This window comes from Onychomys torridus, chromosome 15 (genome assembly GCF_903995425.1).
Source record: "Onychomys torridus chromosome 15, mOncTor1.1, whole genome shotgun sequence".
In the NCBI taxonomy this organism is placed as follows: Eukaryota; Metazoa; Chordata; class Mammalia; order Rodentia; family Cricetidae; genus Onychomys; species Onychomys torridus.
In genome coordinates this window covers 77,485,801-77,506,328 of record NC_050457.1, presented here as the reverse complement: position 1 = coordinate 77,506,328, position 20,528 = coordinate 77,485,801, and the positions used below count along the sequence as shown (strand labels likewise).

The 20,528-nt window shown below is 47.6% G+C and overlaps 1 protein-coding gene across 1 annotated transcript in view; it reads right to left on the bottom strand.

The window, feature by feature from the left end:
- LOC118596033 (palmitoyltransferase ZDHHC11-like) overlaps positions 1 to 20,082 on the bottom strand; it is a 28,740-nt gene extending 8,658 nt beyond the window's left edge. The window contains exons 1-6 of the mRNA XM_036206723.1: positions 20,043 to 20,082; positions 16,219 to 16,440; positions 7,734 to 7,912; positions 6,855 to 6,956; positions 4,667 to 4,791; positions 2,654 to 2,809 (exon numbers count right to left, since the gene is read on the bottom strand). Of these exons, the coding sequence (XP_036062616.1) occupies positions 2,654 to 2,809; positions 4,667 to 4,791; positions 6,855 to 6,956; positions 7,734 to 7,912; positions 16,219 to 16,440 (784 nt within the window). The 5' untranslated portion in view covers positions 20,043 to 20,082. The remainder of the gene's footprint in view (positions 1 to 2,653; positions 2,810 to 4,666; positions 4,792 to 6,854; positions 6,957 to 7,733; positions 7,913 to 16,218; positions 16,441 to 20,042) is intronic.
- Between the last annotated feature and the right edge of the window lie 446 nt (positions 20,083 to 20,528).

The window sequence follows — 20,528 nt, the reverse complement described above, 5'->3', positions numbered from 1 at the left end:
TTCCAGCACTCTGGAGGTAAAGGCAAGCAGATCTCTGTGAGTTCTAGGCCAGCCTGGTCTACATAGTGAGTTCCAGGCAAGCCAAGGATGTCTCAAAAAAAAAAAAAAAGTGGAGGAATTCCAGGTTAGAAAAGTCACCTTGCAGTCTAAATTGTCTTGGGAGTCAAGTCAGAGATGCCATAGCCGAAGTTCCTGTCTGTGCCTTCCTTTCTGCATATGTTGGCCCAGTGCTGGGGCCTTAGAGATTCAGTCAGGGCTCTCTGCACCATGCCTTCCTCTCCATCTGTGGAGCCATTTTCCCTGTATGGAGCTCTTGGTTTCTTCAGTCTTCAGCTTGAAGTCTACATTCACAGAGCCAGGTAACGATGTCATGGACAGTTGCAGGGCATCACAGCACATGTCTGCCTTTCTTGGGTCGTGTGAGGCCTCCTCATTCTTTCTGGTCATGACAAAAGCTGCTATGATGTATCTTTGTCTATGAAGCTTGTTTGAGAGGGCAGGCATGGTGGTAGAAGATGAGAGAACTGGGAGCCAAAATCTTGACTGAATCTTGGAACTGGCACTCCTCAGGAAGCGTGTGGCTCTACAGGGCTTGGGTCTATGAGTGTCAATGACACAACACTTCTGACACCAGCGAAACATGACATGTCTAGGGCCCCCAAAAGTTCTGGGTGAGTCTTTGAGATTCACTACGGCTCAGGATGTGGCTGTCAGCATGTCCTCAGGCTGTTCTTCAGCCTACATGAGCAACAGGGAACACACCCAGACTGTCTGGCCTCCTGGGGGTTCTGGGGATGGAGGAGGAAGAGGTGCACATTTTAAGCTCTGAAGCTTCAGTTTTGGTAGCTTCACGTGTGGGTTAGACTGTGCAGTCCCAGAACCTAGTCTTAAAGAGTTATTATATAAAAGAGTATAGACAGGGACAGCTGATAACTCCTGGGTCCTTGCTGCTGAGCGTCTCATACATGGCAAAGGTGGAACAAAGCAGGTCATGGTGTCTGGCATATTTCAGGGGACACAATCCCTCTTAGGGGCCTTCTGTGAGAAGAAGCCTGTTGTGCTCACTATTCTGGACTCAGAACATTCAGACCTCTCTCCAAGCTCACTGCAGTCTGATGTCCACAAAGGATGTCTCAATAAAGTTCTGTTCAAACCATGTGCCTCAATGCCATTGTTCCCCTCTCTACCAGAATGTGGGTGCCTTCAAACCTCATTCACAGATGCAGAATTGACCCCCACATGGGTAGGCAACATTGTGCCTCACATGGTAGGCACAAAGTCCTTACTATGAAGTGGTGGAAAAGTGACTAACACCAAATTTGTGTTCCTAGGCAGTATGGGCCCCAGTAATCTTCAGGTGTAGGTTCCATAGGAAGCACTGAGAATGACACCAGCTGCTGGATCTAACTCTGAGAGAAGGGGACAATCAGATAAAGAGGAAAATGAGTTCCACCTGAGGTCAGGTGCTAGGAAAGGTGGCATTACTGATAAATCTGAAAACATTTAGATGAGAGAAAACATTCTAGATAAACTTAGAAATAAATGTTTTGTTTTTATAAATTCCTATTTATAAAAGCAGTGGAGAGTTTTAAAGGTAACCCAAAAGGTGCACCATTCTGAGGGTTTAAGTCACAGGGAATATGAGGTGCCCTCCCAGCCTTGTTACTGATAAAATAGCACATGGTGTTCTGTTGAAACATATAGGCTCAGTTGATGTAGGTTTGAGACTTTGTTCTACCCCACTCTACAAATACATCTAAACAAGCACAAGTAAATAGAAATGAACCAGGCCATTCCTAACAAAAACCTTAAAGCATAAATTGCACCAACAAGATTTAGTTCAGGGGTTTTCACTATATTAGGAGGAGGAGGAAGGGGAAAGTGGGGAAGGGGAAGAGGAGGAGAAGAGTCTAAGTTTTAAGTGATTACAACACTGAAGTCAGGAATGTGTGCTAAGAAACACACTCACAGATTAAGAAGCATGCTCTGTAGGTTCAGGCTGCTGGTAAGAACCATTGGATATATGTAAGGTCTTTCCATGGGAGGAGGTCAGCACTCTGCCAGGCAATATCCTCACAGCCACATGCAGAGTCTTGGGGTTTGGGTAAGTCAACCTGCAGGACACCAGTATTGCAGGAGTGGCCCTGCTGCCCTCCAGCCTGGCCTACCACTGCCAGAGACCAGAATGGCTTCATGGTCAGTTCTCACAGCACAAACCATATGCCCAGGGGAAGAAGTAGCTGTAACTCAACAGAAACACTTACTTAGGCAGAGGATCTTAACCAGGTATCTGATACGTATTTGTGGATATAGAGACTCCTCTTTGGCTCTATTTGGATGAGGAAAACCAGTCCCTTGAGCTTAAGTTTCATTGTTATAATTTCTACTTGGTACTCTCCTAAATCCTCCTGGTCCTAATGGCCTATTCTTGCATTATAGTCATATTCCTTTGTCTCTGTTTTAGTCTCTCCTGTGCTTTCTGCAGGCTTTTGAACATGAGCTCAGTTCCTTGCTGGACTTGCTGACCTTCTCTTAGTATCTCCTTCCTGTAGTCTGTCCTTTGTCTATGAACTCATGTCTGTCAAGGCTTCCCAAGGCACTGTCTACCTTGAAACAAGTGAACTAAAGTGGCAAGTCTAGAGTGGGTACATACTCAGGTAGACATGGAAGAGGAGCAGGTGCCCAAGCAGCACAAAGCTGGCAATGGCTAGCAGCAGTACCACCACCGCGATGAAAAGGACCAGGGGGATCTTCACAGGCACAGGCCACAGTGGGAGGAACAGCAGCCATATGTTCTCAGAGCTGATCTCTATGAAGACAAAGAAACATGTGCATCTAGCACCTACCCAAACTGCAGCACCTGTAGTCAGGTAAGCAGAGCGACAGAGGTTGCTAGGGTGAGTGAGGACAGCCAGCCAACTGATGCACTGTTGCCCTGTATTTATTTGCCCTGCTCTACTATGGGTCCCATGGGCCCACTGGCCAGTCCCTCTCCTGCTCCTCCCCAAAGCCTTGACCTTTTATTTCAGATCAATCACCTGATAGACATCAATGAAAACTGAGCCCTCTTGGTGCATTTCTTGAGCACTGTCCACCATGGCCCTCAAGATGAAAACCACAGGGGTTTCTGTGTGACAAAACAGTAGAGGACTAGACTCCAAACCCAAGCATCTTGGTCCATATCACATTCCAGAAAAGTGCTTAGCTCTTTCTAGAATGGACTCCTAGGTATGTTATCTGAAAAGAGAATACTACATACTGCCTTGTGGGCTGGGCCATGGGATGCCAACTTAAAATGTGATGGCATAAACTCCAGTCCATGAGATTCTGAACTCAGGCCATGGACTCTGTAGGGTCCTGGAATGGCAAGCCAGGAAGGGACTGCCACCCACACTCAGAACCACAAGTCTGCTCCAAGGAGAGATGTGAGCCACTTCCCTGCACCACATCTGATGTTGTGGTCAATAGCCCTAGCCAGGTCAACACCACTCTGAATATCCCTCTTTTCTTCCTTGTCCTTTTCTCTGCTTGCTCAGCATGGCGAGTCTTTAGGAAAGGAAATGTTACTAATGAAGAGGCCATAGTAATGGCTTCCAGAGAGTGCTCAGGAGCACCGAGAAGTTCTAAATGGTTACAGGGGGTGCAGCAGCCGAGGTGCTTCCACATGGAGCTCATAGAGCCCTTTCTTAAAAGAACTTCCTGTCGTGTTGGCTCCAGGGATGCCCTGAGATAAGTGGCATACAAGTCCTAACATCTCTTGTTGTAGGACTTGGGCAAATGCCTGTGGTGCTTAGAGCAGAGACGGGCGGCTTATCCCTGGCCCATAGGATAACCAGCAAAGGAACATCCCACTTCAGTCATCTGGGTCAGTATCTTGGGGCTGTTGTGAAGAATAGCCATAAGCTGGTGGCACTTACACAGTACAGTAATTCTCTCATATCTATAAACCACAGGCCTAAAATCAGAGTATCCTCTCTCTGAGGCTCCAGGAGATAGCCCTTCCATCCTCTTCCTGCTCTGAGTGCCACAGGCCCTCTCGGTCTTGTGGTCATATGGCCCAGCCTCCACTTCCTACCTTCATAGGTCCTTTGCAATTCAGCACTTTCTCTTGCTTCTCCTGAGGACATTGGCATTGGATTTGGGCACATGAGGGACCTAGGACAGGCTCCTCACCTCAGAATTCCTAGTCATATCCACAAAGATCCTTTTTCCAAATAATGTGCTACCTCAGGTCTGGGTCAGGACTCGGACACTTTGGATGCCATGTTCAGCCCACTCCTTCTCTCTCTTATTTCAGACATTTGTGCCATGGACTTGTTCTTCTGGACCTATTTGTTCCATAGAATCTCTCAGCTTCCCCTCAGAGTCTGTGGTTCAATGTAATAGCTCCACTTTCTGCTGTTCGTCTCTACAAGTAGTTGTGTCCTACAAGATAAGCTCCTGCCTTCTTCACCCAGCACTGCTAAAGGCTCCACTGTCTAGGTGCTCAAGACCGAGTGAAAGGACAGAAGGGTCAGGGTATACTTCACTCTAATCCCTGGATGTTAGGTCTCAGATGAGCTCAGGTCAACTGGAGAGTGAGGGAACATGGAGGATGAGGCTGGGAAGCCTAACCCTTGGCACAGGGGAACCAAGTAGAAGCAGTCCCTAAGCGTCAGAAGGGTACCTTTATACCGGGGGTCTGTGCGAAGCTCACTGGGGTTGACAAAGTACTGGATGAAGATGTACAACAAGATAACCATCTCGCCAAGCAGGGCGACTACGGCTGAGGCCACAGAGCAGAAGAAGAACCTGTGTGAGAGGAGTGAAATCCTGCTCAGAGTCGAGCGAGGAAGAGGTCAGGACAGACTAACACCTAGCCAAGCATATGAGGTCAACACACAGGTCTGGTGTGGGCCACCTCATGGAAGCAGAGAACCCAAACTCTTCCATGGGTGTCTTCTCTACTCTTCCCTCTTGTGTTCTTTCTACTGTCGTTCACATACCCTAGGCAGATGCTGGCTCCTGATTGTATTGATTGTGCTCCACATTCCCTACAGCCTTCTGCCTGAGCTCTCATATCCTTCCATCCTGCAGTCTGGACAAGAATATCATTCCCATTCAGTGGGAAAAGTAAATCCCCAAGATGGCCGACTATCACCTAGGCAGACAGAACCTCTTCTACCAAGCACACTCTAATCATGGCCATTCAGGAATCACAGTCTTTCTTCTTTCCCCTCCCCCACTCTTTTTCCTTCACTACCTTCCCATGCACTGGACTGACCTCCCGCAGCCTTTATTGAACCCCACTCTGAAAGACCCATTTGGCTTCCTGTTTATTAGGACTATGAGACATGGGACTCTCTTTCAGGGCTTCTGTTCAATCCTGGCGCCAAATGCTATTGCAGGGCTAGAGAGATGATTCAGTGGCTCAGAGCACTGACTGCTATTCCAGAGGACCGTGGTTCAATTCCCAGCACCCACATGGTTCCTGTCTGTAACTCTAGTTCCAGGGGGATATGATGCCCTCTTTTGGCCTCCAAGGCCAAGAGGAAGCCAGACATACATGCAAGCAAAAACATCCATATACGTGGAATAAAAATAAATTTTAAAATGTTTTTAATGCCATTGCCCCCTCTCATGCTTTCTTGGACCCTGGAGAATGAGGGGACAGAGAGTGAAGATATTAAGGCCCAGGGCTATCTAGTGAGAATGGGTGGTACCTATCACCCTCTGCTCTTCCCCAACCCCAATTTCACCACACAGAGGCTATCTCTCAATGCCATGCACATTAAGTGTGCCTTTTTCTGTCCTCTCCCCTGACTCATGGGCAGGCCACACCCTTACCTATTCCAATTTGCCCACCCAGAAGTGCTTGGATAGTTGAAGAACCTCCTGATTCTCTGTGAGTCAGTGTGAGGCACTCAAAGGGACTGTGGTCAAGGATCTCCTGGCTAACCCAGTCACTGCCAGAACCATGGTGACACACCACTGACAGACCACTTTGGAATGCCTAGTAATAGTGGCTGCATTTTTTTTTTCAAGCTCAAAAGCTCAGTTAGGAAGGAGCAAAACCTAAATCTGTGGCCCCAGGCACTTCACTGGATGGATGGCAGAGACCCTACAGCCCAATGTATTGTCAGGGCAGAGCAAGGCATGGGGTTGGGGGTAAGGCGCTACTATACCCTGTTCATCTTCAGGACTCCCAAAGTTGATGGACAGCCTAGGCCAGTGGTTCTCAACCTGTGGGTAGAGACCCCTTTGGCAAACCTTTATCTCAAAAAAAATTACATTATGATTCATAACAGTAACAAAATCACAGTTATGAAGTAGCAATGAAAATAATTTTATGGTTGGGGATCACCACACATGAAGAACTGTATTAAGGAGTTGCAGCAGTAGGAAGTTTGAGCACTACTGTCCTACACCCTGACCTGGTGCCCAATAGCTCTTTGGATTCTACACTCATGACCAGGGCAATGCTTTAGTGTGGCCTAGATGTTCATTCCTGTACTCAAGAGTCTAGCCTTGGCCGTGGCATTGAGAAGGTAGATAGGCCTGAAGCAGGAAGTTTAGAAGGCTCATCCAGACTGTGACCAACTGTCAATGATGAGCTCTCTAATGATGGACTTTGTGAGTGTGAGCTTGCTCCACATGTTCAGGAACAACCCCACCAACACATCAGAACCAGTAGCACATGGGCACTAAGCTCTGCCATAGCTGTAAACAGAGACATGGCCTAAAGGTCACCCTTCCCCTGTGCTGTTCCCAGCCTTGACAGCCCCCTCCACTCTGTCACCTGCCACCCATTCCTAAGAATCCCTGGCCACAAATCCTTCCCTCAGGTCACAGCCTTGGCCCTGAGAGTGCCTCACCGGTAGTTTCTGCTGCCCACGCAGTTGTTCAGCCATTTGCAGTGGTGGTCAAAGCCAGAGACACATTTGTTGCAGGAGCTGCAATGTTTGGCTTTCTTGCTCCTGGGAGAGAAATTGGGAGAAACAGCCTGCTGGCCCCAAATGCACCAAGGGAACTGAATGTCTACCCTGAAATGGAGGGTGGGGCCTCCATCTGAAGGCAATAGGGTACTGGAAGTCTGTAAGAAAGACAAGGCCATCTTGGGAAAGAGATGAGCCTGAGCCCATGGGCATTGTTTTTGTAAGGCAGACTGTGGACTTCCCTGTAGGTAGGCTTGTTTGCTAGATGGGAGCCTGAAAATCTAGGAGTTGAAGGCTGGTAGCTCACCCAGTACCTACAGTGTCTTCCTGTAGCCAAGTCAGTGTGCTGCCCTCCTCAGGTCCTGATATCCACCAGGTATCAGCCGAAATTGCCCTCCCTCCTTCCCAGTTGGGGATGTGAGGTTTATCAGAAAAACCACATGGAAGTAGCACACTTGTCCACCAACCACTACTACAAAGAAGGGCCCGTGTATGAAGAGGACCTGAGAATGATACAGCTGGGTCTCACACCTGTGTATAAGAGGACCTGAGAAGACATGCTGGGCCTCACATGCAGCTCTTCATCCCCAGGGAGAGGGGTTTGGGAACCAAAAGGCAGAGCTGTCCGTCTATAGATTAGACAGTATACTGTGGCCTCTTGGAAGGCTGTGAACACATGACTGAACCCTCCATGGAGTGCCACAAAGGACCAGTGCCCAATAACAGCAAGATCAGCTGGTCGACTGTGGGTCAGCAGTACTCTACACCCAAACTCCTAAAAGCAACCCTGCCCCACTGCTCATCAGATACTCCACTCACACAGTAACCTCACACAGGTGGCAATACTGGTTCTGGATCACATGTGCGTGTTTGGACCGGTCAAAAGTTGGCACAGGCTCCGAGTAGTCCTTTTTGAGTCGGACACTGGTGTCAGCTGGATCGATGGTAGTTGCAATCAAGTGCACGATGAGGTGGAACATGGACAACCCACCCATCACCTGGGCTGTCAAGGAACACACAGCCCTGGGCCTGGCTGACATGATGTAAGGTGTCTCCCGGGGTGGGCGGGGCAGATAGTGTCAGGGACTAAGGAAAGACCCTGGAACTCCTAGTCATTGCTGTCTGCAGCACCCAAGAGCATATCCCATAAAGATATTCACTTCAGAAACCTAGCCAAGCCAGCCAACTACTGGCTACAGTGTGCACAAGCCTTGAAATGCCTTATGTGACCAGGTAGGTACAAGGAAGAGCTATGGAAAATGGCAGTTTATACCTTGGAATGATAGCTTCAGAGGCTCAAAATGTTTTACCTGGTGGTGGGTGTCTCATAGGTGGGAAAGGGCTAGGCTGTAAGTGAGACCAGTCTATGCCAGCCCATACAGGATATGTGGATCACGTTGGCAATAGAGTTATTGTGAGCCACAACACAGGAGAACACTATGCTCACCAGAAACATGAAGGCTAGGCAGCAGTTGGAGGGTAACCCCCAACCTCAACCTGAGTTAGAACTTCTGGGGCCCCCAGACTCTCAGACACCCTTGGGTTTTGTCCATCTAAGCCTACATGACCATGAGAAGAAGGTTTTTGTCCCCTTCCTTCTTCTTCTTGTCCCTAGGATAATATATAAAAGGAGATACTGATCATACGGGCTCTCCTCTCTTGCCTTGCCTTCTGGGCCTGGTGTGCCAGCATTTACAGCATCTCTAGAGGGAGCCAACAGGGTCCCATGCATCACAGCCTAAGCTTATGCAGTGGCCAGGATACCTTGTGTCCAGGCAAGACAAAGGCCATAGGCATAGACATGGACATAAGGCCGTAGGCATAGGGGATCTCTAATGAGGGTTCCAAAAACTCAGTGATGTAGGACAAGCCTGTAAGAGGCCCAGACACTGACACATACCCTAGTGCAGATCCTGTCTTGCTCACCTCATCTTCTGGCATGAGCTGGCTATTGTCCTGAATTCTGGGTATGGGCATAGGACTGATAAGCAGGTTTAGAGTACAGAGAAGTGACTGTGAGGAAGACAGACAGCTATATTCCAGGAGAACCAGAGTAGGAACTGGTGCGGAGCTGTGTGCGTGTGTGGCAGAAGTGGCTAGGCAGTACGTCTGGCAATCTGAGCCCCAGTGGACTCATATGCCACAGCAGGGAGGTGTGACAGACACCCAAAGCCCATCCTGTGGCTACTCTGACCTCATAGTGTTGAGGACAGTACCACCTGGTCTAATACACAACAGATTGTAGCTATCGTATAGGCCAGTGGGATGTGGCACAGAGTCACTCACAGCTGTTGATACTACCATGACCATGAGCATGGTCCAGCAGCTGCTCCCACCCTTTGAGGCTGAGTTGAGGGCTGATGTGCTTCCCTCATAATGATGGGTGGAGGGGAGCATGTTCAGAGCCTGGGACATTGATGGGTGAGGTTCAAGGACACAGGAAATCTCACACTGCTTGGGTGCTAACTCTTTCCCTGTAACACTAGAGTAGACCTGTTCTAAAGGAAACCAGTAGGCAGGAGGAAGGCCAAGAGAACTTTTGAGGAATAAATGAGGTGAGGCTGAGAGGAAAACTGCCCAGGCCCTCTGTGATACCCTCACATATTCTCTAAACCACCAGTATCCATTCTTGGCTCACACATGTAAGTCCCACTCTTGGAGACTCCTGGACACAGGCCGATCATAAGGAGGCTATGGTTGCAAAGTAGTTCTCAGGTTGCAACTGAGCCAGGTTCCCTTGAACCTGGACCTGCCACACAGACACTAAAGGACAGCCAGTACCCAGCCTTCATGTGGAGTACCAGGAGGCCACCCTAAAAGCACCAATATGGCACACAAAGACTCTGGTCCCATGGGGACTCAGACCTCAGACATAACCGTCACTTGTCCCTCTAGGAACGGAATTCTCCTATGAAAGACAGTTACAGCACATCTTTTTAATCACATTTTCCTGTGCAAAGCTTGTTCAGCAACACGTTGCCAGTAAATTTTGAACCATTCAAGGATAACCCTGTCACTCAGAAGAATCTTGCTGGTGACTTTACTATACTATATTTGGTCCCAAATGACCTGGCCGGCCACTCCCTACCACACGCCACGGTGACAATCCCAAGAGGGAGCCCAGAAGAAAAACTTCAGGATCTGCCCCTGCCTTCACATAAGCCTGTCTCAGTGGATAGTTAATGTGAAAGAAGCAGGGTGAGGCATCCTCCATGGAGGCCTCCCTCCAACTCCCTCTGGAAGTTTCCATGTGGGAGCCTATGAGAACCACAGCTGGCTGGAACATTCCCTAGCAACAATCTGTGTTTAGTAAACAAACAAAGGAAGGGCGCCAGCTTAGGACACCACCCTCCTCAGTCTCCTCGAACTAGTGACCTCTCCCTTGTCCTGTTTCCGCAGGAAGAGGGGAGGCCCAGGAGAAGCCAACATTCTGATGCTGTCTGGACACATGATTCCTCCAGGGCAAATTCTGTGGCTGATCTACAACAGCAGCTAAGACACCCTGCTTGATGTCCTCTCTTCTAATTCACATTGTTCCAAACCCAGGACTCTAAAAGAGACATCTATGGTTAAATTTTGATACTGCACCATGGGTCCTGTTGTCTAAACTGTGTATTTATTCCCCTGTCAGCAAGGTGGGATTCCCACTGGCAAAAGGACCCTCATAGGCCACCAGAATGGGGGGCCTTTTCTCTTCTGTACCATAAGAGGGATCTTCAGGCTTTTCTTTGTCTCTAGCTCCCTCAGGTCCCCTCCACAGAAAGCCCTTGCTCTTCTCCTAACCCAGCCCCTCACTTCCCAGCCCCTCATGGTGCCTGGCAGGTGCCAAGTGATGCTAATGCGCCCTCTAGCGGCTATTAACTAGCACTTAGTGCTGCTGGTTTGAACATAATGCCAGTGTAGCCAGGCTGGGGACAGGTTAGTGAAAGGATTCCAGAGATAAACGACCTGACCTGAAAAGCCAGGAAAGCTGCTGGAGCTGCAGCATCTCTGGACATTGACTGGGGACTGAGCTATAGATTGGGTGTAGCTGGGCTCTGGGAGGGAATGAGGTCAGGCATTTGGGTGTGCAGGAGGAATGGGGCAGACAGCAAGACAAGCTCAGGCCCACTGCAGTAAACACAGAACCACCGGACAAGATGTAGGCCAAATAGGGCCAAGTTAGGAATAAAAGTAAGAAGGAAATCAGTGACTATGAGGCAGTACATATCTCCTAAACATATCCATGTCCTGACACCAAAATTGGCAGACCTCACTTACAAAATAGGGTCATCCCAAGCCAGGTAAATTAGGCCAATGGGAACAATCTGATCCACTACGATCACTATAAAAATGGGAACTGTAGACTGAAAAAATGGCTCAGTAGCTGAAAGAGCTTTCTGTGTAAGAATGGCAGCCTGTATCCTGCGGCAGAGGGAGGGGACCAGCTGCTGAAAACTGCCCTCTGAACTCCATACATGTGCTACAGTGCAAACACACACACACACACAACAACAACAACAACTACTACTACTACTACTACTACTACTACTACTACTACTACTACTACCACTACTACTAGTAAATAACATTTTCATGGGAAACACAACAGACTGAATTATCAGGACAGAAGACGGATAAACACAGGGAGAAGAATGCATCCCCAGGCCAAGGACCAGGTGACGTAGTACTCTCCAGTGCCTTTCAGGAGACTGTGGCCTTGGTCACTTTCATCTTAGATTGCTACCCCAGAATTAAGAGAGAAACATCATCTCTCACCTAAGACACCTTGAGTAGCTCTGTTAAGACAACCATAAGTCTCACACATATTATTCCACAGAACTGATAGAGAGATAAAAGACAAAGGAAACAAGATGGAAGGTAGGGAGTAAGAAGGGAAGCCCTCCTTTACAGGGCACAGGTGGGCTAGTTCAGTGGCGTATCTACAGACTTGGCACTGACAATGAGGTGAGGCTGAGAGGAAAACTGCCCAGGCCCTCTGTGACCACACCTTGTGATAGATACCCTCACATATTCTCTAAACCACTCTAATGACAGTGTGTTGTGCCAACACTTGTCAACCTGACAGGCCACAGGTTACCTGATATCTCAGAAATGCTCAGCCAAGATCAGACTGGCAGCTGCCATGCTCGACTAAAGAGACAGAGAGGCTCTGTCCTCATGTTTAAGACTCAGAGCTGTCTAGATTCTGGGCTTTAAAAACTCTTATAAAAGTACATTTGGGAGGGGCTGGAGACAATGGTTAAGAGCACTGGCTGCTCTTCCAGAGGACCCAGGTTCAATTCCCAGCATGCACCTGGCAGCTCACAACTGTAGCTCCAGTTCCGGGGAACCTGACACACATGGCAATACAACAATGCACATAAAATAAAGTTAAATTAAAAATAGTTTTTAAAAAAGTTCTCTTGGGAGACATTAGAAATTGCCAAATTATTGCCCGTCCTCTGTCCATGCTAAGGACATCTAGTGAGGCTGCCCTGTCTGGTGTTGCATGGACAGAAGCAGGGGCTTGAGCTATGGGGCTGGTGACTTCAGTATCATCTCGTATCCCTCATCATGGTTGGGGGCCCAGGAGGCCCACAAGCTACACTGGGGAGCACACAGAATCACTGGCTTTGCTTTTCAACTCTGCAGACCTGGGCCATTAGAGGGATCTTGGTAAGAGGGGACTACCCAAGACAGATGCTATTGGAGGGCAGAGGGTCTGGGTTTCAGGACACAGTGGAGGCTCAGTAGGCCAGCAACAAGGTCTGGAGATTCTGGAGGATCAAGGAGGGTACAGCAGGGTTTGTGGGATGCATACTAGGTATAGTGAGATGGGCCACCACTGAGAGTTGGCACTTGTCACCCTGATGAGAAGAAGGGACCAAGCTGGTGGAGTGCTGTGTGTTTGAAGAGCATGACTCAGGCAACTACAGCTTCCTGTCCCTCCCTCGTGGACACTTGAACTTCTACACGGCTTAGTGCTTCATGGCTCAAATGCTCACTCTATCCTGGTGACTGGATAGAACCTGGGCTTTGGAAAAGCATGTTGCTGCCTATTTGGATCCTGCGCATGGGGCAGACAGGGATCTGAAACTATTCACCGTACCTGTAGTTGATACCTACAGGCCATCCTTATCCTATCTCCCCAAACAGGATCTGGTGTTGCAAGATGGATTGAGTAAAAGTGTGCCCAGAATTTACATGTCTGGGATGTGTACATATGTGTGAATATGTGCCCAGGATGTGTACATATATGTGAATATGTGCCCAGGATGTGTACATATTCAAGGTGCACGTGCTCGGGGTGGGGGGGGGGTTCTGCCAAGGATGCAAGTGTGTTTGGAATGTACATATGCCCAGGGTACGTGTATCTGGGATATGTGTGTATGTGCTTGGCATATGTGTCCTCAGGATGCATGATACAGGGTAGAGGAAGTCTTCCCAGGAAGCATGTGTGCCTGAGATATATGTACACAGGATGCTTACATCTGAGAAGTGTGTGTGTATTTGCATGTATGTGCAGGCATACATGTCCCTAGGATGCATGTATGCCTGTGATATATGTACTGAGATATACATATGCTCAGGGTGAATGTACCTGAGATGTAAGTACCCAAGGTATATATGCTCATGATGTGTGTTCCAGGATGTGTGTTTCCAGGGGTGTGTGTTGCCAGGATGTGTGTGTGTGTGCCTGCCAAGGGCATCATTATTTCTTCCTAAAAATAAGTCTCCAACCACTAGCAAAGACTGCATGGTCAAATAGCTTTGGCCTATTTCAGGAGTACAGGAAATGGGCCTATCTTAGTTATGATTTTTATTGCTGTGATAAAAACATCATGACCAAAAGTAACTTGGGGAAGAAAGGGTTTATTTCATTGTATACTTCCAAGTAACAGTCCATCACTGAGGGAAGTCAGGGCAGGAACTTGAGCAAGACAGGAACCTGGAAGCAAGAACTTAAGCAGAAGCCACGAAAGAACACTGCTTATTGTCTTCCTTGCTATGGCTTGCTTGCCTTGTTGTCTTATGCCATCCAGGACTGCCTGGCCCAGGGAAGGCACTGCCCACAGTGAGCTGGGCTCTCCCACGTCAATTATCAATCAAGAAAAGGACTCACAGACTTGCCTATGGGCCAATACTACAGAGGCATTTTTCCAATTAAGCTTCCCTCTTCAGACTGGCTTGTGTCAAACTGACATAAAAACTAGACAGCATAGGGTCCAAACTTTTGGGGAAAGTGTAGTTACATAAGGCATTTACAAGGCCCAGAGATTGAACTCTAAGTCTCTGGTGAGGAAGCCAGAATTTATCCACTTAAAAGTGATAATAGAAGACCATCACAGTCATCTTGAAGTTAGTTGAAATAAGGAATAATAAAAATAAAAGCTGAAAAATTAAAAATAGAAAGAGGCCAACAGTAGAGAAAAGTAATAAATTGTAAAGGTGATTCTCTACACAAAAGTCAGGGTAGTGGTGCTCACCTGCGACCCCAGATTTGAGAGGCTGAGGCAGGAAGGTAGGAGTTCATGGGGAGCATGGGCTGCATGGGAGATCCAATGTCAGATGGGGAGCATGGGCTGCATGGGAGATCCAATGTCAGGACAGAAGAGAGGGAAGGAGGGAGGAAGGAAAAAGGAAGAAAAGAAGAAGGAAGGCAGGAAGGAAGGAAGACAGGAAGATGGGAAGTCAAAGAAGATATATTACTACATGTCCTGAAGCCAGATGGAGTGGTGAATCACACATCTAACCCTTGAGAGGCTGAGTCTGGAGCATCACAAGTTCATAGCCAGACCGGGTTATTCAGAAAAACCTATCCAAAATACATTTGTATCCTTCAGAGATGAAATGAAAAGCATAGACAATATTGTGAATAACTTTATCCAAAAAATTTGATATTTTAGAATATTCAAATTTCATGAAAACCATACTTTACTAAAATGAACATAAGATGAAACAGAAAACTTGAATAACTTTTTAACTGTTACATTGAATTCATTATCAAGAGCCTTCCCACAGATAAACCTCTACCACTGAGAAGAAAAGAATCAGCCATAGCTAAACTGGGAGATATTCTGCCCCAGTTTCTTCAACCAAAGGGCTGGAGGTGCCACACTGTGGGAAGTTTCAGGGTGCTGCAACTACAAGCTATGGAACAGTGAGTCCTCTGGGTTCAATCCCCAGGACTCACTGTAAAATAATAAAGAAAATAGGGGTGCTGGCACGAAGGACACTAGGATATGGGTGATAGAGTTTGCTGCATGCTTTTCCTAGAAGATGATAGCATGGTGGTTATGAGCATAAAAGCCAGGTTCTGATATAAACCACAGCATTTATGACATCTGAGGTTTTTAAAGAATATCCCCTGAACATGCATACGAAAAATGGAAAACTAGCCAGGCCTGACTGCTGAAGTGGGTAACTGTGAGATACTACCATACCCAGTCTCAGCAAAGCAGCCCCAAGAAATCATAGTATCTGGTCTGGATCTTGTAACAGTTACTTGGTCCTGTGTATTGTACTCCCTCCTTCCTAACTACTACTCACATCTGCCTGGTTCTCTTGACTCCAGGGCCTGCAGAATGTCAGTCAAAGCCAAGTGCCCCTTAGAGCCTACAGCCAGATTATGTTCTCACTAAGATGGTCATCCAGGGCTCACCTATGGCTTATGGATGTAATTTTCTGGGCACAGGCCCACTTTGAAGCAGATTGGCACTGGCTCTAATGTGGACCCTTGCATAAGGACCTGGTTTCTCTGATGAGATGCTAAGTGTGATGCTAGATCCCAGATGGCCACCCTGATATACACTATACCACAAAGAAGTCAGAGTATGGACAAAGGTCTTCCCACTTCCCTGTGGAACCATCTTTAAAGGCCTTTCCATGCCTTAGGGCTAGACTCTGTAGGGCTATACAAACACACTGACAGGATGTGGGTTGGAGGCAGCCAAGCATATGCTTCTAAAGTCCTTTCTTATGGACCTAGCTACTCTGTGAGTCAACAGAGAGGGGCCTCTCTGTGAGCTGTAAGAAAGATAATATGACTGGAGTCTGTAGCTGCTTCCCTCCCTTGGGTCACCACTTCCAGGACCCCTGCTTTCACCTTGTATCTAGGAGATTCTACAATCACAGTAGCAAGAGCCCCTTCTATCAGGAATGTAGAGTCACAGGGCTGACTTCAGGGCCACAGAAACGAGTGGTCTAGGCAGAGACAGAGCCCATTGCATAGGCATGATGGGGTTCTTGAAGACATTCAGAAGCCCCTCCACCTCCAAGAGACGGGCAGCCCAGGACCCCACCCTACTACAACAAAGGATACAACATAGGCAGCATATTTCCAGCTAGTTTGTAGAAAGGGTATGAAGATCCCAAAGGTGACAATGGACATGGCCAGATAGGTGGTCCAGGTTATTGCCTGGAAGGAGTGGAGGGGTGGTGACCAGCCATTCACCCTGGACAAAGGGCGTGGTAGTATCTTCTTCACATTGTTGGCCTGGGGTTCTGGGAGGACCCGGTTCTGGTTCATGCCACAGACGTTCATCTGAGAGACAGAAAGGGCACAAAGCTGTCTGTCCCTGTGCATAGAATGAGTGCCCTGCAATACCACTTGCCATTGTCAGGGGGGTCACCAGGACCTGGACCAAAAGCTGATATCTGTATGGCAAGTTGGTATGGCTGACTAGGCTTGGAAGGAGATCCCTGTAATGACAGGTAGGTTTGCAGCATCCCCCTCCCCCAAATAGTGGGCACAAGGCTAGGTATGTCTATTCCACCTCTGTGGGCACAGTTATCCATGAATAGACCCCTGATAGGGTCAGATATCCTAGAGTACCACCTCTCTCCTTGACACAATTCTGTCCTGAATGTTCAAGTGACAAATAACAGAAAATACATAAAGAAAACAACACAAAGGCCATCCTATAGAAGAACTCAAATTCATCCATTTCCCTAGGACCTTACCACCCAGTATACTCCCTCCTAGAAAGGTGCTGCTCTGAAGGGACAGCATTAGAAAGGGGGCTGGGACAAGGGGAGGGGCACAGTAGGCTGGTCACAGGCAGTGAGACAACAACATGAGTCCTCATCTTCCTAACAGGCCCGAAGTTCAACTTTGATATTGTTACTGTGTGAGAACATTATTGAACCATACATACCACATAAAGCTACACACCACACATAGAACATACAGCTCAGCACACACAGGACACTACCCCCCACATCAAACATGTGCATCACACAGCTCTTAGGACATCTGGACTCCTCCTCTTGCTACCTGGCATGCCCATACTGTCTCCTCTTCCAGGCATCTCTCCATATTCTGCCTGTGATACTTGCCAACACCCCAGCTTGCCTCCCTCAGAGTGGCACCCCACCATCTGAACTGGAGTCCCTTCATTCACTCATTTCATAAGAGCGTGATTGATCCTCTCAAAATCTGAAGACTAAGGATGTCTGTGACTCTCATTGAGGAATATTATTTTAAGTTGTTACTTTTGTTTATGTTGCATTTGTTTAACTCTGTGAAGCTGTGTTACTGTGCCTGTCTAAAACACCTGATGGTCTAATAAAGAGCTGAATGGCCAACAGCAAGGCAGGAGAAAGGATAGGCAGGGCTGGCAGGCAGAGAGAATAGATAGAAGGAGAAATCTGGGAGGAAAAAAGAAGTGATTAGAGGAGGAGGAGGACTGCAGGGGCCAGCCCCCAGCTACACAGCATCTGTGGAGTAAGAGCGAAAATAGGATTACAGAAGTAAGAGCACGGGAAAAAGCCCCGCAGCAAATGGTAGAAGTGATCATTGAAAGTTAAGAAAAGCTGGCTAGAAACAAGCCAAAGCTAAAGCCGGGCATTTATAACTATGACAAGGCCTCTGTGTGTGATTTATTTGGGAGCTGGGTGGCAGGCCCCTTGAAAGAGCAAAAACAAACAACAGCAGAGTCTAGGGAGCTGTGATTTCAGATTCAAGAATTGGTGGTGCTGGGAGCTTCTAGCATGTGTGACTATTTTGTCTCAGGTCTGTTGCGTCTATCCCCCGACTTTCATTGTAGGTTCCAGTGCAAGACTCTGCCGCTAACACAGCTATAGCCAACATTTCCAGAGCTTCCTGCATGTGTTACTCACTGTCATGAACTCTGTCCTTACATCCGGCCTTAGGTGCCTCCCATAATTCTCTTTGAACTGTCCAACACTGCTGTTATCCACCCATCCTGCTCATGATTTCCCATCAGTACCCTCACTTCTCGGGAGGAGCCTTCCCAGTCTTGGACATCTCTTTGTATGTCCCCGTGGAAAGGTTCATCAGACAGAAATCCTGCCAGCTCCAAGAAACCAAACAGGTCCCATGATAGCCGGGGTCTCTGATGGGCTGACTCTCTACCTGTGAGGCCCTGATCTGGAGAGCTATGAGGTGAAACCCCACTGCCCACAGCCATTGTCTACTCTGCCTTCTCACCTCTCTCACCATGTTGAGCAGCAAAGATCAGACACTTCTTGCTCAGTGCCAACTCATTAAACAGTAGTGGGACCTTCCCACGCACAAAGCAGATACGGAACACCTCACAAAGGAAGGTTCCACAGCTCATAAAGCCACAGTCCCTGCAACCAAGGAGACTACATGATGATGGCTGGAGGACAGAACAGGTGGGGGAAAATGGGTAGCATAGTAGATGAAACTCTGAAGACAGAGCCCAGCTTCACCACCCACACCTGAATTGGCTTTACTTGGTCCTGATTTTTGACTAGAAAACTATTGTCTTCTCTGAATGAAGCTTGTGTGGGGGCATCTCTGACATGCACTTCCAACTCCAACTTCTTTACACTCGATCCCCATCAAAATCTGCTGTAGAAGCTGAGGGGCACATGTTTCATGAAGAAACACAAAACTCTGAGCCTGACCACTACCGCTTACAGCCTACTCCTTCCTCTGGTGGCCATAGGTCTGGATGGCCCAGTGCTGTTTCTTAGACTATGGATGCTGAGTGGTGAGTTGAAGCCCCAGGCTCTCCTGAAAATTTCCAAACACAATACTACTTAAGTCTTTTCCCTCAGTGTCTCAAATTTTAGCTTAAGAAATGTCCAGTTCCTATTTGTGGACTCCTAAAATGATATGGATGCTCCCAGTGTGGGCTGACTGCTGATGCACCCCTGAGACTGAGATGGGATGGACAGGATACATCTCTTTCCATCCACAGCTGTCTCTAAGGTAGCATGCATCACCCCCAGAAAGCCACTTGCAGGCAGGATGTTGTTGGTGGCTGAAGGCTGCTGTGTCTGGCTCTGCTGCCAGGTGCCCACATAGACCAGGGTCTACAGTCTAACCTGAAGCCACTGTCCAGAGTGTATGGGAAGCACATTATTAAGAGACTGTAACATACTGAAGACACTGGGCAGAGTAGGTTGAGAACATGATAAGTATGACTGGAGGGAAGACCAGTTTGGTATGGTGTGGCACCAATCGTAAGTCTTGGGACTCAGAATCTCTGCTTTGGTCAGTCTGGGGCTGGGGTGGGGGTGAGCTCCCAGCACCTCCATGTGCTGCTGGATTCTCAAGGGTGATAGTAAACCTCCCAGAATGCACCTCCCCTCACATTACTGTGTGGCTCTCAGGATCTCTCTATGTATTCATGACCTCTCTGCAGGGCTGGAAATTAGTCTTTGTAAACTAAGGACTCCTGCTGAGCCCAAAGTCTGACCAGTATTCACTTGGCCTTCATGTTAGAGCAAAAGGTGGTACCAACGTTGCTTTAATCTTCTCCTTTTGAAGATTTGGAGAAATGTACCCTGTGTACATACACCTGATTGCATATCTTCACCTGTACATCCCACCTCTACATAGCCCATTTGCACACCTCTCACCTGCACACTCCCACATCCGTACATATACTTCACATTCATGCAGTAGTACATACCTTAACCTGTGTAATGCTCACCCAGAAACACACCAGTACTTATCCCTACCTGCATGTACACATACATATACATACCTTCACCTGCACACATGTTCATCTGTATAACCCTCGTCTGCACACACACCTTCCGTTTGACTTGTGAAATTTCATGAATATATGAATCAAATATATATATTCCAATCTAAAAGAGATGCAAAGTGAGTTTCAACTATCTTACTATCTTACATCTTGATCTCACCTTTCCTTTCCTGAGATGTTGATGGTTTCCCAGGAGTGAGAAGCAGGTACAGGGCAAGCCTATGGGTGAAATCCAGTCAGTAAGGGTGAAGATTCACCCTGTACCCTACCTAGTCAGCTGTTATAAGTTTCTGGTTTGGCCAGAAATGTCTGACTTCCAGGGCCTCTCCGGTATCCAATATTGAACAGTTGCCAAACTGCAGTATCTGGTGAGAGGAGGTCACCTAAGTAAGGTTGGACTCCAAGATAAAACAGTGAGAGGCAAATACAAGATCCTACTACTGTGGAATTCCCAGAACTGGCAAATCCAGAGAATGAGCTGGTAACCTCAGTGAGCATGGAGTTCCTTTATAGGGTGATGGAAATGTCCTGAAACTTAATGGGGGTAGTGGCTGCATAATAACATAAATGTACCAAACGAATTATATAATATAAATAGTAAATGGTTTAGATTTATGGTGTTCATGTCACCAAATTAAAGATAAAA